The sequence below is a fragment of the Peromyscus eremicus genome, chromosome 23, assembly GCF_949786415.1.
Source record: "Peromyscus eremicus chromosome 23, PerEre_H2_v1, whole genome shotgun sequence".
Lineage (NCBI taxonomy): Eukaryota > Metazoa > Chordata > Mammalia > Rodentia > Cricetidae > Peromyscus > Peromyscus eremicus.
Genome location: NC_081438.1, coordinates 25,634,324 through 25,650,647, shown reverse-complemented (window position 1 = coordinate 25,650,647; position 16,324 = coordinate 25,634,324). Strand labels below are relative to the sequence as shown.

The 16,324-nt window shown below is 51.9% G+C and overlaps 2 protein-coding genes across 2 annotated transcripts in view; both read right to left on the bottom strand.

The window, feature by feature from the left end:
• Positions 1-25: 25 nt before the first annotated feature.
• On the bottom strand, positions 26-5,976 carry Polr2j (RNA polymerase II subunit J). The gene is made up of 4 exons (XM_059248788.1): positions 5,843-5,976; positions 2,639-2,728; positions 890-1,064; positions 26-223 (listed from the first exon to the last, which is right to left on the bottom strand). The coding sequence occupies exons 1-4, from the start codon at positions 5,893-5,895 to the stop codon at positions 188-190; spliced, it is 354 nt and encodes a 117-aa protein (XP_059104771.1). The 5' UTR covers positions 5,896-5,976; the 3' UTR covers positions 26-187.
• A 3,595-nt stretch (positions 5,977-9,571) lies between these two features.
• The window catches only part of LOC131898006 (ras GTPase-activating protein 4), a 29,731-nt gene continuing 22,978 nt past the window's right edge, over positions 9,572-16,324 (bottom strand). Inside the window, exons 18-21 of the mRNA XM_059249041.1 lie at positions 15,626-15,761; positions 13,954-14,074; positions 10,152-10,213; positions 9,572-10,030 (exon numbers count right to left, since the gene is read on the bottom strand). Coding sequence (XP_059105024.1) covers positions 9,909-10,030; positions 10,152-10,213; positions 13,954-14,074; positions 15,626-15,761 — 441 coding nt within the window. The 3' untranslated portion in view covers positions 9,572-9,908. The remainder of the gene's footprint in view (positions 10,031-10,151; positions 10,214-13,953; positions 14,075-15,625; positions 15,762-16,324) is intronic.

Here is a 16,324-nt window from a genome sequence, read left to right as displayed (position 1 = left end):
CGTTGCAGTCCTCTGTGCCCGTGGGTCTTTTCCTGCTATACTTTATTAGGAAAATACCAGTCTATGTACAGAAGAGGGCCACAGCCAGCTACAGAGAGCTGAGTGGCTGTCGTCGTGGGTTACAGAGAAGGGCCCTGAGGATGTATGCACCAGCCTTCCAGCCATTAAGCAACACTCCTTTTAGCTGCTACTCGATTCCTTCCTGCTTGTCCTTGATGGCCACCTGAAGAGGAAGGACAAAGGCAGTGACTTCACTGGAATGTCCCCAGTGTCCCTGTTGTGTGGCACCAGGAACCTGGCCCTGCAGTCCTCCAGAGCATACAGCGTGAGGCAGAGAAGGCTCCAGAGTACCTCAGCAGGTCCGTCCCACCTACCCTGCCCTGAGACACCTGCTGCTGAGGCTAGGCATGGAGCCAAATGGGATATGCCCAGCAGGCTGAGAGCCTCAAAAGGTGTGGCTCGCCGGGCAGTGGTGGTGCACGCCTTTAATCCCAGCACTCGGGAGGCAGAGCCAGGCGGATCTCTGTGAGTTCGAGGCCGGCCTGGTCTACAAAATGAGTTCCAGGAAAGGCACAAAGCTACAGAGAAACCCTGTCTCGGAAAAAAAAAAAAAAAAAAAAGGTGTGGCTCACCTGACACTGAGGACCCCTGACAAGGACCTGTGACTCCTCCCCTCTGATGAACAGCAGTCTCAAGAGGCCTTATGAACCAGAGTAGCCAGTGTAGGTGGCGAAGGGGAAAGAGATTTTGGGGATGACACCCCAGGTGTTGATTGTGCCACTAAGTCACACCCCAGCCCCTAATTGGGGGATCCTAGTGGGGGCGAGGGGGGACAGCTCTACTGTTGAATCACGCATCACAACTCCCAGGCCCCTGCCCAGCTCCTCACCCGGAATCGTTCCTCCAGAAGGGAGAGCTCACTGATGAGGTCTGTGATGGCGTTGGTGAAGGCCTCCTGGGGACTGTAGTCGGGGGTGGTCTGCACGCGAATGATGATCTTGTGCTCCAAGGGGTGAGGGACTTTGTAGCCGGCAAACAGCACCTGTGGGTCCTTCAGCAGCTGGCTGAGAAACATAGGGACACTTTGAGGCAACCCTGGCAGGCTTTCTAACCAAAGCAGCTCCCTGCCTCCAACCGTGGATAAGTGAGTATGGGGGTATAGGCCTGCCAGCCCAGCCCGGCCAACTTAGTGAGACGATCTTAAAAAATAAAAAGGGCTAGCTAGGGGTGTGGCTCAGTGGTAGAGGACTTGCCTGCCATGCATGAGGCTTGAGGGTCCCTCCCAGCACTGGGGGACGGGAAATCAAGTGAAAGGGAACCCTGTTATCTATAAGACCAAGGACCTTCATCATAGAAGCTGAGAACCACACCTAGGCCAAAACATGGCCAGCGTTGAAGCGGCCACAATACAAAGCCCTGCTCCTAGGTAGAGCAAGCAGGGAGGAGAAGGGCCAGGCTCTGAGAGTCCCCAGGCAGCTGTCCATATACATGGTCCTTTTCCACAAAGCTGAGGGAAATGGAGAACCTAAGGTCATGGGCTCTAACTGGCCCCTGCCATACATATCTGAAGAGTTGTAGGATGAGGTTAGAGCATTGGCTGCTCTTCCAGAGGACCCTGGCTCAATTCCCAGCACCCCCAAGGTTGGCTTTCAACTAACTCGAGTCCCACGGGGATCCAACACCCTCTTAACGGCATGCAAGGGCACCATATGGTATACAGATGTATGTGCAGGGGAAAAACACCACCCATACAACAGCACAATGGTGGAGCACATGTTGCTCTTGTAAAGAATCTGAGTTTGGTTCCCAGGACCCTTGCTGGGTGGTTCACAACTGCCTATAACTCCAGCTCCAGGACAACCTCTTTGGGGCTACTCAAGACACTCTATATACATTTATTTTTTGTTTTGAGACAAGGGTTCTCTGTATAGTCCTGTCTGTCCTGGAACTCACTCTGTAGACCCTCACAAGAGCTCTGCCTTCCGAGTGCTGGAATCATAGGTGTGTGCCACAATACCCATCACCTCTTGGCCTCTTGATGCCCATGAAAATGAAAACCTGCTTTGCTGGAGTGCCCTGAACTTGATCTTGGCCAAAAGACCAAGAGGCGACTGCTGGGGCTCCCTGCCAAGTCTTATCCTACATAAATAAGCCAGCATGAAGCTGATGGGTCTTTCTTGGCCAGGATCCCAGCAACTGGAAGGTATAGACGAGGATCAGGAGTCCCTGACCGGGTCATCCTGAGTCAGTCTGAGGCCAGCCTACACTAAACAAGACTGTCAAAAAGCAGAAGCCCACCGGGCGGTGGTGGCGCACGCCTTTAATCCCAGCACTCAGGAAGCAGAGGCAGATGGATCTTTGTGAGTTCAAGGCCAGCCTGGTCTACAGAGCGAGATCCAGGAAAAGGCGCAAGCTACACAGAGAAACCCTGTCTCAAAAAACCAAAAAAAAAAAAAAAAAAAAAAAAGCAGACGCCCTCCGCATGTCAACAGACCTGTCAGCACCCTGTTGGGAGAAGTACCTGATCTGATGAGTCAGCACAAGCTGAGGAGAGCCGGAAGGCACTGTCCCAGGCTGTGTACTCAGCGGACAGAGCCCAGTTATACCCCGCCCCCAGGGCCTCCGGCCTGGGACTTACGATTTAATGATGTTCCCCAGAGTGTGGTCTTCTTTGTTGATGGTGAACAAGCAAGCATTAGGCACCTTAGTGTCCTTGTTAATGGTGATTCTAGAAGGAGACAGGCAAACACTGAGGGTGACTGGTTTCCCAAGCCCACAGCCGCCAGCCTTTGTGATGCTGGTGCTGATCCTTAAGTCAGTGTCCCCTGGGGGTTAGACATCCCTGAAACTGCAGTTCAGCTGTTCCCACCACCCCAGAAACCACCTGACTTCCCACGTGCATTCGGTGCCTTCAACTAGCTCTTGACTAAATTCCTAGAAGACAAAACCAGCTGAGGAGTGGCAGCGCACGCCTTTAATCCCAGCCAGCGCTCAGGGAGCGAGGCAAACAGATCTCTAGTTCCAGGACAGCCTGGTCTACACAGAGAAACCCTGCCTCCAAAAAACAAAAAGAACCACATCCCTAGCCTCCAAACCCCCGAACAATATAAGGCAGACCCAAGTCCATCATTCTGCAAGTCCAGCTATCCCCAGCAGTACTAGGAATTGAACCTAGGGCTTCAAGCATGCTAAGCAAGCCCTCTACCACTGAGCTACAGGCCTAGCCCTTGGAAGCCTTTTCAATCAGTTTCCTCACCCCTAAAGGACCCCGGGAGAGCTCTGCATGGCTCAGTCATCCACCATTTACCTGGAATGTGTAAGGCTCTGGGTTTCATCTCTACCTCTCCCCATGCAAACCAAACAAGCAAGCTAGGCTGGCCTGATAGTTCAGACCAGTCATCCCAGGGACTGGGGACGGAGGCCTGAGAAAAGCCTCACTGTCATCCTCTTTGCTTAAGGTAGGGTCTCGTTTGCCCCTGGACACACCATGCTGGCCGGCCCTGTCCACTTCCCATATCCCTGGAGGAGCATGAGAAGTAGTCACTCAGCACAGTTCTGAGACCGGTTCTGGAGACCCACCTGCAAGTCCTCAGCAAATGCTTTGAGCTATTACCCATGGAGCCATCTCCCCGGCTCTCAGAAATTTAAAGAAAGTGAGGGCATGGGGAAAGCTGGAGTGAGCCCGGCAATGGTAGTGCCAGGCAATGGTGGTGCACACCTTTAATCCCAGCACTCTGGAGACAGAGGCAGGAGGATATCTGTGACTTTGAAGCTAGCCTGGACTACAGAGCAAGTTCCAGGACAGCCAGAACAACAGAGAGAAACCCAGTTTTCAAAAACAAAAAAGCTGGAGTGTAGCTTAGTGATAGAGCAGTAACACAGCATGGGCCAGACCCTGGGTTCAATCCTCAGAATGACAAAAAAAAAAAAAAAAAGGAACCTTCTCTACCCCATGATGGCCCCTTATCTATACATCATCTATACACCAGGGACCCGACCCCACCCCCCACCCCACCCCCACACAGGATTGCTCCTTTTTTCTTTTCCTGTTTTTTTCAAGACAGGATTACCCTGTATAAAGTTCCTACTGGAACTAGCTCTGCAGACCAGGCTGGCCCCGAACCCAGAGATCCATCTGCCTCTGCCTCCTGAGTGCTGGGATTAAAAGGCTTGTGGCACCACCACCTAGCTGAGAATTGCTTTTTTCTAAAGCAGAATTTATCAAACACAATACACAAATATGTATTTCCTTTGTCCACACCTGTGTCTAATCAGTGGGCGACAACCTGCAAACGGTCAGTTCTTTCTACCATACTGGTCCTGGGGATTGAACTCAAGTCATTAGGCTAGTCTGTGGGTGCCTGTACCTGAGCCATCTTGCCAGCTGGATACACGGACATTTTAGACCTAATTGTTCTTTTCTGAGAGGCTGTCTAGTACACCAAGGTCCTTAACAGCATCCTTGGCCTCTACCCACCAGATGCCAATAGCAAACCCGTTGGGACGACCAGAAATATTCCCAGACACGGCCAGATGCTCTTGCCAATGGGGACCAACAGGGCCCTCAGTTGAGAATATGCCCTCAAGGGAGGCTGAAGTAGCTAGTAAAGGTCGAACACAACGCCCTGCATAGAAATCTCTCAGGAGTGGGAGATGTCAGTTACAGGACTGCAGCATACACTGTGCACTGTACAGACAAACTCAGAGAATCTCCTTGAAGAACTTCATTATTAATTGCCTGGCTGACTGATTTGGGGATGAAATGAGCCCTGTGCATGCTAGGTAAGCAATCTACCACTGTGGTGTACCTCTATGCATTTTTAATTTTTAATTTTTTTTTTTTTTGAGATAGGGACTCACTTTAGCCCAAGATGACTTCCAAGAAGCGGGGCGGGCACCCAGGGCTGGAGAGATGGCTCAGTGGTTGAGAGCACTGACTGCTCTTCCAAAAGGACCCGGGTTCAATTCTCAGCACCCACATGGCAGCTCACAACTGTAATTCCAGTTCCAGGGGACCTGACACCCTCACACAGACTTACAGGCAGGCAAAACACTAATGCACATAAAATATAAAGGGGAGCACTCAGGAAAGAAGGGTTCTTAGCCACCTTTTGAGATAGAACTTCTGAATCATCAAAAGGGTGTGCCCGGCTACCATTAGGACAATTACATGCAGCCGGGCACAGTAGCTCACGCCTTCAACTCCAGCACTTGGGAGGCAGAGGCAGGTAGATCTCTGTGAGTTCGAGGCCAGCCTGGCCTACAGAGAGTTCGTCTCAAAATATATATATATAAATAAATATATGTTTAATAAAAATCACCAACTCTGCTTCATTAAACCGTCGAGTCCTGAAATTCTTTTTAGCGTGGAAGCCACGAACCTGAGTTTGGCCCGGATCCCTAAAAATCTAGGGGAAATCCTCAGTCTGCTGAGGAGTGTGAGGAGGAAGCTGTGTCTCCGTCCCTTCACCGCTGCACATCATGATCCCCCTGCCTCAGTCGCCAAGTGCTGGTATCACAGGCGTTCGCCACCTACGCAGTGGGATGTGATCTCTAAAGCCATCGCTGAGTAGCATGAATGACGGTCTTGCAGACCAGGGAAAAGAATGCCCAGAGGGAAAGGGCTTTGGAGCCTGGCACTCTGGGTTCGAATACAGTCCCAGCTACTCCCTAAGTGTCTGGAGCAAGGGACTCAATGTCCCCGAGCCTCGGTTTTCCCACTGCAAAACGGGTGCACTCGCCCATGCCTCGCACCGTCGCCCGAAAGTCGGCAGACGCGCACGGACAGAGCAGATGCTCAAAGCCGAGCCCGCTTCGGCTCCCCCGGTCGGCCTCCACTTACTTCTTCTCGCCCTCGAAGAGCAAGAACGACTCGAAGGCCGGAGGAGCGTTCATCCTAGCGACGCGCTCTGCCTCCTAGACGCCAACCCGCAGCCGCCGACACCCTCCCGGAGCCCCGGAGCGCGACCACTTCCGGGTCACGCAGACGCGGTTGCTCATCAGGGTAAGCGGCCGGCTGCGCGCCCCCTGGTGGACCGGATGACCTTCCGCGGGCGCACGCCGGCAAGGCCGGGGGAGACCGCGAGCTGTGCGCACGCGTCCGTCTCGGAGTGCCCTACGCCGCTTTCAGCCGGCCACGTTTTGGCGCCTGTTCCAGCACCGGGAAGGTGCTGGAATCGGAGCTGTGTGCGTAAAGTCACCTGTGTGGGCTGCTGCTGCAGGACCCCCGGCTGGGTCGACACTAGCGTCCTTGTGGAGTGTGCTGGATGAGGACCAGGGGAGCAGGAAGGTGTGCAAAGGTGCGGGGAGGGCTTGGGGTGCCAGTGGATCCTCTCTTGAGCACACGGGTAACTAAAAGCATGATGAAAGCCTGGCGCCTCTCCCATTTTCTCGGCGATCTCTGCTGGCAGTTAGTGTCTTCTGTCTTTCCTATTTTTAAAGATTTCTATTTGCCTGTCTGTGTGACACGTGTATGCAGGTGCCTTTGGAGACCAGAAGAGGGTTGGGTCCTTTGGAGCTGGAGTTACAGGTTACAGGTGGGTGTGAACCATCCAAAGTGGGTTCTGGGAACCTAACTCTAGTCCCCTGTGTTCGGCTGGACCCCACCCCCCCCCACCCCCCCACCCCACCCCGCAACACACACTCCTGCTTGATCCGGAAAGCCCCATTCCTCTCTCTCCAAACCCCACCCTCTCAGAGAATCTTCAACAACAAAAAAGGCGCCAAAAAGCCCAGTTCCTAATTCTTGGTGGCTGTGGCATCTCCTCTCCTAAAGTTGCCGGTAGTCCAAGATCCGACCTATAGCGTTCAGTTTGACTATACTTGGGCACAAACCCAGCTTGTGGAGGACACATCATCACCCCTCTCCTTCAGGGTATACAAGCTCCCTGCTTAACCTTGGCCGTGTGACTTCTCTGCCCTTGATATCTGGGGACGGGGTCTCACCAGGGAGTTGTTTTGCTCAAATAAACCTGTTCTTTAACTTTTTCAACTCAGTTTGATCTGGCTTACTGTGTTGGCAGAGAAACCCATTATCGGGGTACAGAAAACCTATTACCCTGAAAGAGCAGTAAGGCTCTTAACTGCTGAGCCATTTCTCCAGCCTCCGTGATGGTTCATCTTGTCAAAATCATCGTGGAAACAAATCTCTAGGTCGGGCCAGCAAGACAGCCCAGCTGAGTAAAGGTAGTGTCACCAAGCCTGACTGCCTGAGTTCAGTCCCCAGGACCATGTGGTGGAAGTTGGGAACCAACCTCTCTGACGTCCCTGTGTGATGGATCTGCACAGCTGGACACACACACTGTATAATTAAAAAAAATACCGCTGGGTGTGTCTGTGAGGTTCTAGACAGGTTTAACTGAAGAAGAAAGACTTTGTGTGTGGCTGCATCCTAGAGGCTAGGGTCTCAGACTGAATAAAAGAAGTAAACCATCTCATTCTGCTTCCTGGCTGCAGATGGCAATGTGATCAGCTGCCTGGCTGATCCCCACCATGATGAACTATACCCTTCCCCAAGATGTTTCTGTGAGGTTTGTAGACCCAGCAATAAGAACAGTAACTGATATAGTCTCCCAGTCATTGGGATCACAGGCGGGAGCCAGCCTATCCACTGGTGTGCGAACACTAAAGTATCACTGTATCGCATGGATGCCTCCGGAAACACGGGAAGACGATGTCAGGTGCCAGAGGGCTTGGGAGCCCTTCACACACTGCGCCACGCTCCCCCTTGCCTCTGCACATCGGCATGGTATTTCCGGTGATCCCTAGCCCAGCTCATCCACCTTCAAGGCTGAAGGTACAAAGATAATGCAGGCGTCTTGCTCGGCTTGTATGTCTCCTTTCAAACTCAGAAGAAGAGGAGGAGATAGAAAGAGGAGGAGGCCATCCAAGGTTCTCCAGTCACAGCCCAAAGCTTGTAGTCACCTTCCATTCTAGGAACAGCAGAGCCTTGAAGACAGATCACCCCATGAGGAAGAGGAGTCATCTCATGGGAAGGAGCTTGACCTTTCAAGCAATAAGGATTTCTTCAGACTGTCCCACAAAATGGCTGAGAAAATGAGAAACCAGACCACGCCGGGACCAGGACCGCTTGAGTATTGTTTGTGTTGGCTGAACTGTTTATGGCCCTGGGGATGGAACCCGGGGCCTTATGTATGCCAGGCAAGTGTCCCACCACGGAACTGCACCTCCAGCCCGGGTGCGATTTTGAGCATACCCTATGAATTCAGGAATGGTGGCTTTGGGGCTGGTGTCAAGAGGATCAGGAGTTCATCCTCAGCTGGACAGTTGAGTTTGAGGCCACCCTGGACGGCATGAGACACTGCCTCAAAATAAAGGGGCCAGAGATGTGGGTCCGTTGGTAGCCTGCTTGCTGAGCACACAGGGAGGGAGCCCTAGGTTTAATGCCCAGCTCTGCATGAACTCTGCATGGCTCACACCTGTAATCCCAGCACTTGGGGGGTGGAGGCAGGAAGATCAGGAGTTCAAAGTCATCCTTGGCTATATAACAAGTTTGAGGCTCTCCTGGCTATATGAAAAACCCTGTCTTAACTCTTCCAGAAAAAAAAAGATTTTTATATATATATATATAAAACACACACACACACACACACACACACACACACACACGAGTGATAACACCACTTGAATTGGGAGCTGAATGCCACCTATTCTTCCCTCTGTGTTAGGAGCGGAACAGCAGCCAGGGGGCGCTGCTGTGGAGAAGCTTTTCATTTAGGGACATCCGGGAGGGAAGATGTTGGTTGAGTGTGGCTAGAACAGTGGTTCTCAACCACCTTCCAGATGCTGCGACCCTTTAACACAGTTCCTCGTGTCGTGGGGATCCCCAACAATAGAATTATTTCCATTGCTATTTTGTAAGTAATTTTGCTACAATAATTAGATGAATTGTAATGTAAATATCGGATATTTCCGATGGTCTTAGGCGGCCCCTGTGAAAGCCATTTAACCCCTGAAGGCTTGTGACCCGTAGGTTGAGAACAGCTCGTTTAGATGACCACCTCCTGGGCTTCTCTTTCTTCAATGGCATGAAGGCCCTGCCCACATGAGAGCTCCAGCCACAGAAACTCAACACGTGGCCTGGGTCTCATGAGGAAAGAAAGTGACATCAGAGATACCCACTTACATCCTAGTCACCTAGTCACCCCATTCCCAATCCCAAACGCCCATCACCACAGCCCCACACCCGCTCTCCAACCCTGAGCAGAGTCACTGGCAATTTGGCCTGGTATCCCATAGCAGATAGAAAGGGACATGGTAGCCCAGCTCTGCTGTGTAGTCTGGGAGGACGCCCCAAACAAAGGGGCTTTGTGTGGGGGCTGGAAAGAGCCATGAGGCTCCAAGCTCCCAGAATGGAGGGGTGTGGAGAGTTGTATTGGGACAGCAGTTGGGAGTTTAGACAGGCATGGCCCTAGTTAATATGGAACAGAAAACAAGAGAAGGAACTGCACAGAGGCCAGGCTGGTGACCCCAGTCCTCGGTCAAACCCCGAGTCCCATCAAGGGTCCCCTGGATTCACTTTCTCTGGAACTCATCCCAACACCTCAGAGCCTCAGCAGTCACAGCAGGTTTATTAATGACAGAGCACTGTGACAGCCGACCTAGAGGGTCAGCCCGCGGCAGGGGTGAGGTGACTGATGGCTGGCAAGTGAAAAGTGGACAACCTGGGCTCCAAGCTTCCCAGGGTTGGGTCTGGCCTGGGTGAAGAATCTGGGCCTCGAGGACTACAGAGCAGTCGGGTCTCCCAGAGAAGCAGGTGCCACCGTGGTCCCCCACAGACAGGGAGAAGACCGCGTTGGGCTACGGCCCTCCCCAGAAGAGATGGCTGTGACAAGGATCCTGAGCGTGTCAGGGATCTCCAAACGCCTTTCGGGGCCTCGGTGTACACCTCACGTCTGTAGCTCTAGAAGGTGATGGGGTTCTCTGGGTGGTGGGCCAGCCAGGCTGGAGCTGTGGGCTTCTCGGAGGTCTTGGAGCACACGAAACAGCTGGGCCAGCGGGTCCTGGGGAGCTAGAGGCAGAAACATTGTGGGGAGGGCGGGTACGGCTTCAAAGGTCACACAGCCCCCACCCATGTGTCCCTGGAGGCAGCTGAGGCCACCAAGCCTGAGTCCCAGATAGGAGGGGCCTACCTCCACCACGGCCTGTGGGTGAGTTTGCTTCCGCTTTGCCACACAGTAGCCGGTGCTTCTCCCTGCAGAGGAAGGCCAGTGAGGACCAGCAGCCACACCTACCTTGCTGGGAAGGCTAGAGATGTCACGTGGGCTCCCTGGACTGGAAGTGGGGTACAGGCAGATGCCTTCAGGCCACAAGGAATAAACATGGGCCCGGCTTTCACTTTTCCCCCACCAGCCATCCTTCCTCTGCAGCCCACCCTTCGAATACAGAGAGGCCGGAAGCCCCCCAACCCCCCCCCCCAGCTGTTCTCACGATACCACCAAGCCTGACCTTGCAATTGCAATACTCCTGTCTAGGGGTACAGGTGTGAGAACCATGCCTACCCAGAAGGCCAACGGCAAGCCAAGCCAACTGTCACTCTGGTTCTGCAGGCCTATGGGAAATCAGCCAATTGAGCCCCAAAGTTCTGACCTCCCAGCAGGTTATGGGAGGAATTTAGGGGTGGGGCTGGAAAGACAGAACCCAGTCTTATTTGAGCTGGACAATCATTCTAATGCTGTGCTACACTCCCTGGTCATTTTGATAGGCTTTTTTTTTTTTTATTGTCCTTGTTTTTTGTGGATTTTGTTTTTTATAGGGGAGAGGGGTCTCACTATGTAGACCATGCCTGAAATCCCTCTACCTTTCGAGGGCTGGGGTTAAAAGCATGTGCTGTGCATGTGGTCTTAAACTCACTATGTAACAGAGAAAAACCTTGAACCTGCTCATCCTCCTGCTTCCGGCTCTGGAAGGCTGGGATTATAGGCACGAGCACTGTGCCCAGCTTGGTTTGTTTGGTTTTTGTTTTTGAGACATGGTTTCTCTGTGTAGCTCTGGCTGTCCTGGAACTGGCTCTGTAGAACCAGATTAGCCTTAAACTCCAAGATCCACGTGCCTTTGCCTCCCAAGTTAAAGGCGTGCACCATCATGCTCAGCTTTTTAAAAAAATTCAAAAAATTATTTTATGCATATAAGTGTTTGTCTGTATGCATGTGCATGTCTGTCATCACATGCATGCCAGGTACCCACAGAGGCCAGGAGAGGGTGTCAGATCCTCCTGGAACTGGAGTCACAGACGGTTGTGAGCCATTGGGTCGATGCTCTTAACTGCTGAGCCATGTCTCTTGCCTAGGGTTTTTGTTTGTTTTGTTTTTTGTTTTTTCGAGATGAGACAGGGTTTCTCTGTATAGCTTTGGAGCCTATCCTGGAACTCTCTCAGTAGAACAGGCTAGACTCGAACTCACAGAGATCCGCCTGCCTCTGCCTCCCAAATGCTAGGATTAAAGGCGTGCGCCACTACTGCCCTGCCCAGGCTTTGAGAGAAGACCACAACCCTTGAAAAATCACTGAGTACCAAGAAGGAACTTTGAATCCCTGCCTGAGATCCAGAATGCTGTGTACAGACCAGCAGCCCCTTTTGTGTAGCCCAGGAGAAGGCTCTAGAGAGCCAAGATGGCCTCAGGGCATCCTCCAGCCTGCCTCGCCCAGTGGTTCAAAGCTGATGGGGCCCAGACTCCCCGTTTTGCAAAGTCGTTCTAGAAAGTATCCGGAGCCGGGCAGTGGTGGCACACGCCCAGAGGCACGTGGATCTCTTGAGTTGGAGGCCAGCCTGGTCTGGTCTATAGAGCTAGTTCCAGGACAGCCAGGAATACACAGAGAAACCTTGTCTTGAAAAACAAAACAAGCTAGGCGGTAGTGGAGCACCCCTTTAATCCCAGCACTCGGGAGGTAGAGGCAGGCGGATCTCTGTGAGTTCAAGGCCAGCCTGGTCTACAGACTGAGTTTTAGGACAGCCAAGGCTGTTACACAGAGAAACCCTGTCTTGAAAAACCAAAAGAAAGAAAGAAAGAAAGAAAGAAAGAAAGAAAGAAGGAAGGAAGGAAGGAAGGAAGGAAGGAAGGAAGGAAGGAAGGAAGGAAGGACGAACGAACAAAAGAAAGAAAGAAAGAAAGAAAGAAAGAAAGAAAGAAAGAAGCCGGGCGTTGGTTGGCGCACGCCTTTAATCCCAGCACTCAGGAGGCAGAGCCAGGTGGATCTTTTTGAGTTCAAGGCCAGCCTGGTCTACAGAGCGAGATCCAGGAAAGGCACGAAGCTACACAGAGAAACCCTGTCTTGAAAAAGAAAGAAAGAAAGAAAGAAAGAAAGAAAGAAAGAAAGGAAGGAAGGAAGGAAGGAAGGAAGGAAGGAAGAAAGAAAGAAAGAAAGAAAGAAAGAAAGAAAGAAAGAAAGAAAGAAAGAAAAAGAAAGAAAGAAAAACAAACAACAACAAAAACCAAAAGCATGCATCCTGGTGTTTTCTAAGGTTTATAGTCAAGTCTAAAAATGCTGAAGGCAAAACGAGTGTTCTGATGCCATCTCGGAAAGGCTGGGTGGATGGAGAGATGGGGTCATAACTGCACAGGAAGCAGTCATGCCCATGACCCCTAGCACTCTAAATAGGAGATGACCTTATGCTGCAGAAAGGCAGTGGGAAGGTGCTTGGCCTCATCAAGAGAGGTAATGCAGGGCCAGCAAGATGGCTCAGCAAGTAAAGGAGCTTGCTGCACAAGCCCAAGGACCCAAGTTCAATCCCCGAGACCCACATAAAAGTGGAAGGAGAGAACGGACTCCTCAAAGTTGGCCTAACTCCATGTGTATGATGTAGAAGCACATGCTCCCATGTACCGATTACACACACAAAACAATAATAAATAAAAGACATGACCAAGCTGGGTGTGACCATGCAGGCCTGTCGGCTACTTGAGAGCCTGAGACAGGAGGATCACAAGTTCAAATCGATCCTGGGATACATCGCAAAACTCTGAGGACCAGGGAGCTAGCTCAGTGGGTACATGTTTGCCTTGCAAGCATGAGGATCCTAGTTTGACCCATATGAAAAAAAAATCCATGTAAAAGAGCCAGGCATGGTAGTGCATGCTTGTAATCCCAGAGCTGGAGAGGTGAAGATGGGTGGGAATGCTGGGCAGCCAATCTTGTCTAAGCAGTGAGCTCAAGACTAATCAGAGATAGCTTGTCACAGAAATACAAACACAGGAGGAGGCTGGAGAGACGTCCCAGTGATTAAAAGCATGTTCTTCTCTTACAGAGGCTCTGAGTTGTATTCCTAGCACCCATATCAGATGGCTCACAAACACCTAAAACTCAGCTCCACGAGATCTAACGCCCCCTTCTGGCCTCCTCAGGCACCTGCACACATGTGGCATACAGAGTCACACACACATGAAAATAAAAATAAATATGTTTGGTTTGTTTGAGAGGTTGAACTCCAACTCAGAAATCCTACCTCTGCCTTCCAAGTGCTGGGATTAAAGGCATGCGCACCATACTTGTATAAAAGTAAATTTTTTTTTTAATTAAAAAAATTAGGCCGGGAGGCAGTGGTGCACACCTTTAATTCCAGCACCTGGGAGGCTGAGCCAGGAGGATCTCTGTGAGTTTGAGGCCAGCCTGGGCTACAGAGCGAGATCCAGGACAGGCACCAAAACTACACAGAGAATCCCTGTCTCGGGGAAAAAAAAAAAAAACAAACCAAAACTGAAACCTGAGAAAGTGGACAGCACTCGAGGAATAACACGCAAGGCTGTCATTTGGCCTCTACACACACGTGCACACCCACCCGTGCAGAAACACAAACACGAAATCAAAGACTAACACGAAAATCGAAACATAAGGCAGGAGCGGCCGCTGCTTAGCAACCCTCAGGTCCAGCCGGGGTGGCAGCCCTCGGGCTGACACATTCCCAGGACTATGCAGCTGCCTCTCCATGAGCCTCCTCACCGAAGTGCATCCTCCACACCTAGTAGGTGTCTGTAGATGAGCTGCGCATCAAGGTCATGGTCCAGTGGGTCATTCCATTCCTGCAGGGTCACCCGAGAGTGGGTCTTGTCACAGCCCCGATCTGGAGGCAGAGACAGGGCGGAGTCACAATAGAAATACATGCCCACCTTCCTGCTAGTATAGGAAGGGGGACATTGAGGCTGGGAGGGAGAGAAGGATTGATGAAGGGGCCCTCGGGGTGGTGAGGCGGCCCTGGTTCTGCCTGTCACTGTCCACACTTTCGGTTACAGCACCATCATCTTGGCTTCAACTGCTGGACCACGGAGTGTTCACTCTGGAGTGTGAGTGTCCTGTGGCATTCAGATCAGGGGAGCTGGTAGCTTTCTGGAAGGTCTGTCTGGAGGCTTCCCTGAACTGCATGATCACAGTAGGGTGGGCCCAAGCTTCCTGCTCCCTGCCAGCTCGGCCTCCTTTGCCCACTCACCTGCCCACTGTAAGGCTCAGTTGTAGACTGTGGGCATGACTTAGCAGTAGAGCGTTGCCTAGAATCCCTGAGTGAGGGGCTGGGGTGTGGCTCAGTGGTAGAGTACCTGCCTAGTGAGGGGCTGGGGTGTGGCTCAGTGGTAGAGTGCTCACCTAGCATGTTTGTGGGCCTGTGTTCCATGTGTAGCAACACACACATACATGCACATGCGTGCGCACACTCTCAGGTTCTTCCCAGTAAAATGGGATCTCCAGTTGTCTCACGGGCCATGGTGAGCCCCACATCAGCTTTAATGAGGGAACTGCCTCGATGGCCACAAAGCCATCAATCCAAAACCAGGGCAGAGTGGGTGCAGTCAGTGCATGGGGGTGGATGGCTTTTCCCATGCCGGGCTCTGGGGGCTGAGGTCTGGAGGGTAGAGGGTCCAAGTCTTCCATTAACTCTGTGAGTGGGGAAGGTCTTGGGATTTCCTGAATTGATGGACACGGTGTCACATGACTATAATACCAGAACTCAGGAGGGCTGGAGGGATAATGGCTCCGCAGTCCAGAACACTGGCTGCTCTTCCCAACACCCACATGGCGGCTCACAATTGTCTATAACTCCAGTTCTAGGGGACCCAACAAACTCTTCGGACCTCTACAGGCTCCTCCTCACACACACGTGGCACTCACACAGATATACATGTATATACACAAATACAGTAAATCTTTATTAAAAATAAATATAAATCTTTAAAAAGAGAGAGATACTAAGTTTTCAGGCATTGTTAGAATATCCATAAACTCAGTTTGCATGGCATTTACCAAACCACCTGATCACAGATCTTGCTATTCCCCAGGGCATCTGCAAGGCTGATTTTCCTTGGGCAGCTTTGCCATGGGTAAGCATGTGGCTTTCCAGCCAGGCTGGCACAGCAAGGGTCAAGAAGCCCTCTCCTGCCGGGCGGCGGTGGTGCACGCCTTTAATCCCCGCACTCGGGAGGCAGAGCTAGGAGGATCTCTGTGAGTTTGAGGATAGCCTGGTCTACAGAGCGAGATCCAGGACAGGCACCAAAACTACACAGAGAAACCCTGTCTCGAAAAACAAAAAACAAACAAACAAAAAAAAAGGGCAGGGGGAAGCCCTCTCCCAGCCTATGACCGCTTGGGACAGCTGCAGAGCAGGGACCCAGGCCAGCACTCCCACCTGTCCTGTCCTTCTGGTGACAGCAGCTCCACTTGTCCCCACGAAAGACGCCAGGGTGGTAGGATCCCAGGAGGCCAGCATTGTTGATGCTCACTTTACGCAGTGCGGACAGCCACTGGTTCAACTCGTTCACACACTGCAGGGACAGCATCTCAGAAGTCTGCCTTCTTCCCACAGGCGGACACCCTCTTCTGAGCCACCTCCCTCCAGCCCCTCACAGGCACCCTACTTGATAAGTTCACACTAGAGCAATCTGGGAAGAGGGAAGTCAAAAGGGGAACTGTCTCCATCAGATTAACCTGTAGGGAAGCCTGTGGGGGCATTTTGATTGGTGGGCCTGACCTACCCACTGTGGATGGTGCCAACCATGTGTAGCTGGTCCTAGGGTGTATAAGGAAGCAGGCTGAGTAAACCATGAGAAGCAAGCTAATAAGCAGCGTTTCTCCATGGGCTCTGCTTCAGTTCCTGCCTCCAGGTTCCAGTCCTGGAATCCTGCCTGGCTTCCCCTGATGATGGATTGTCACCTGAAGTCAAGTGAACCCTTTCCTCCCCAGGCTGCTTTTGGTCACAGTCTTTATCACAGCAACAGAAACCTAACTAAGACACAAACCTTCAGCCCCTCACTGGGGGATTCTAGGCAGGTGCTCTACCACTGAGCCACACCCCAGCCCCTCACTGGGGGATTCTAGGCAGGTGCTC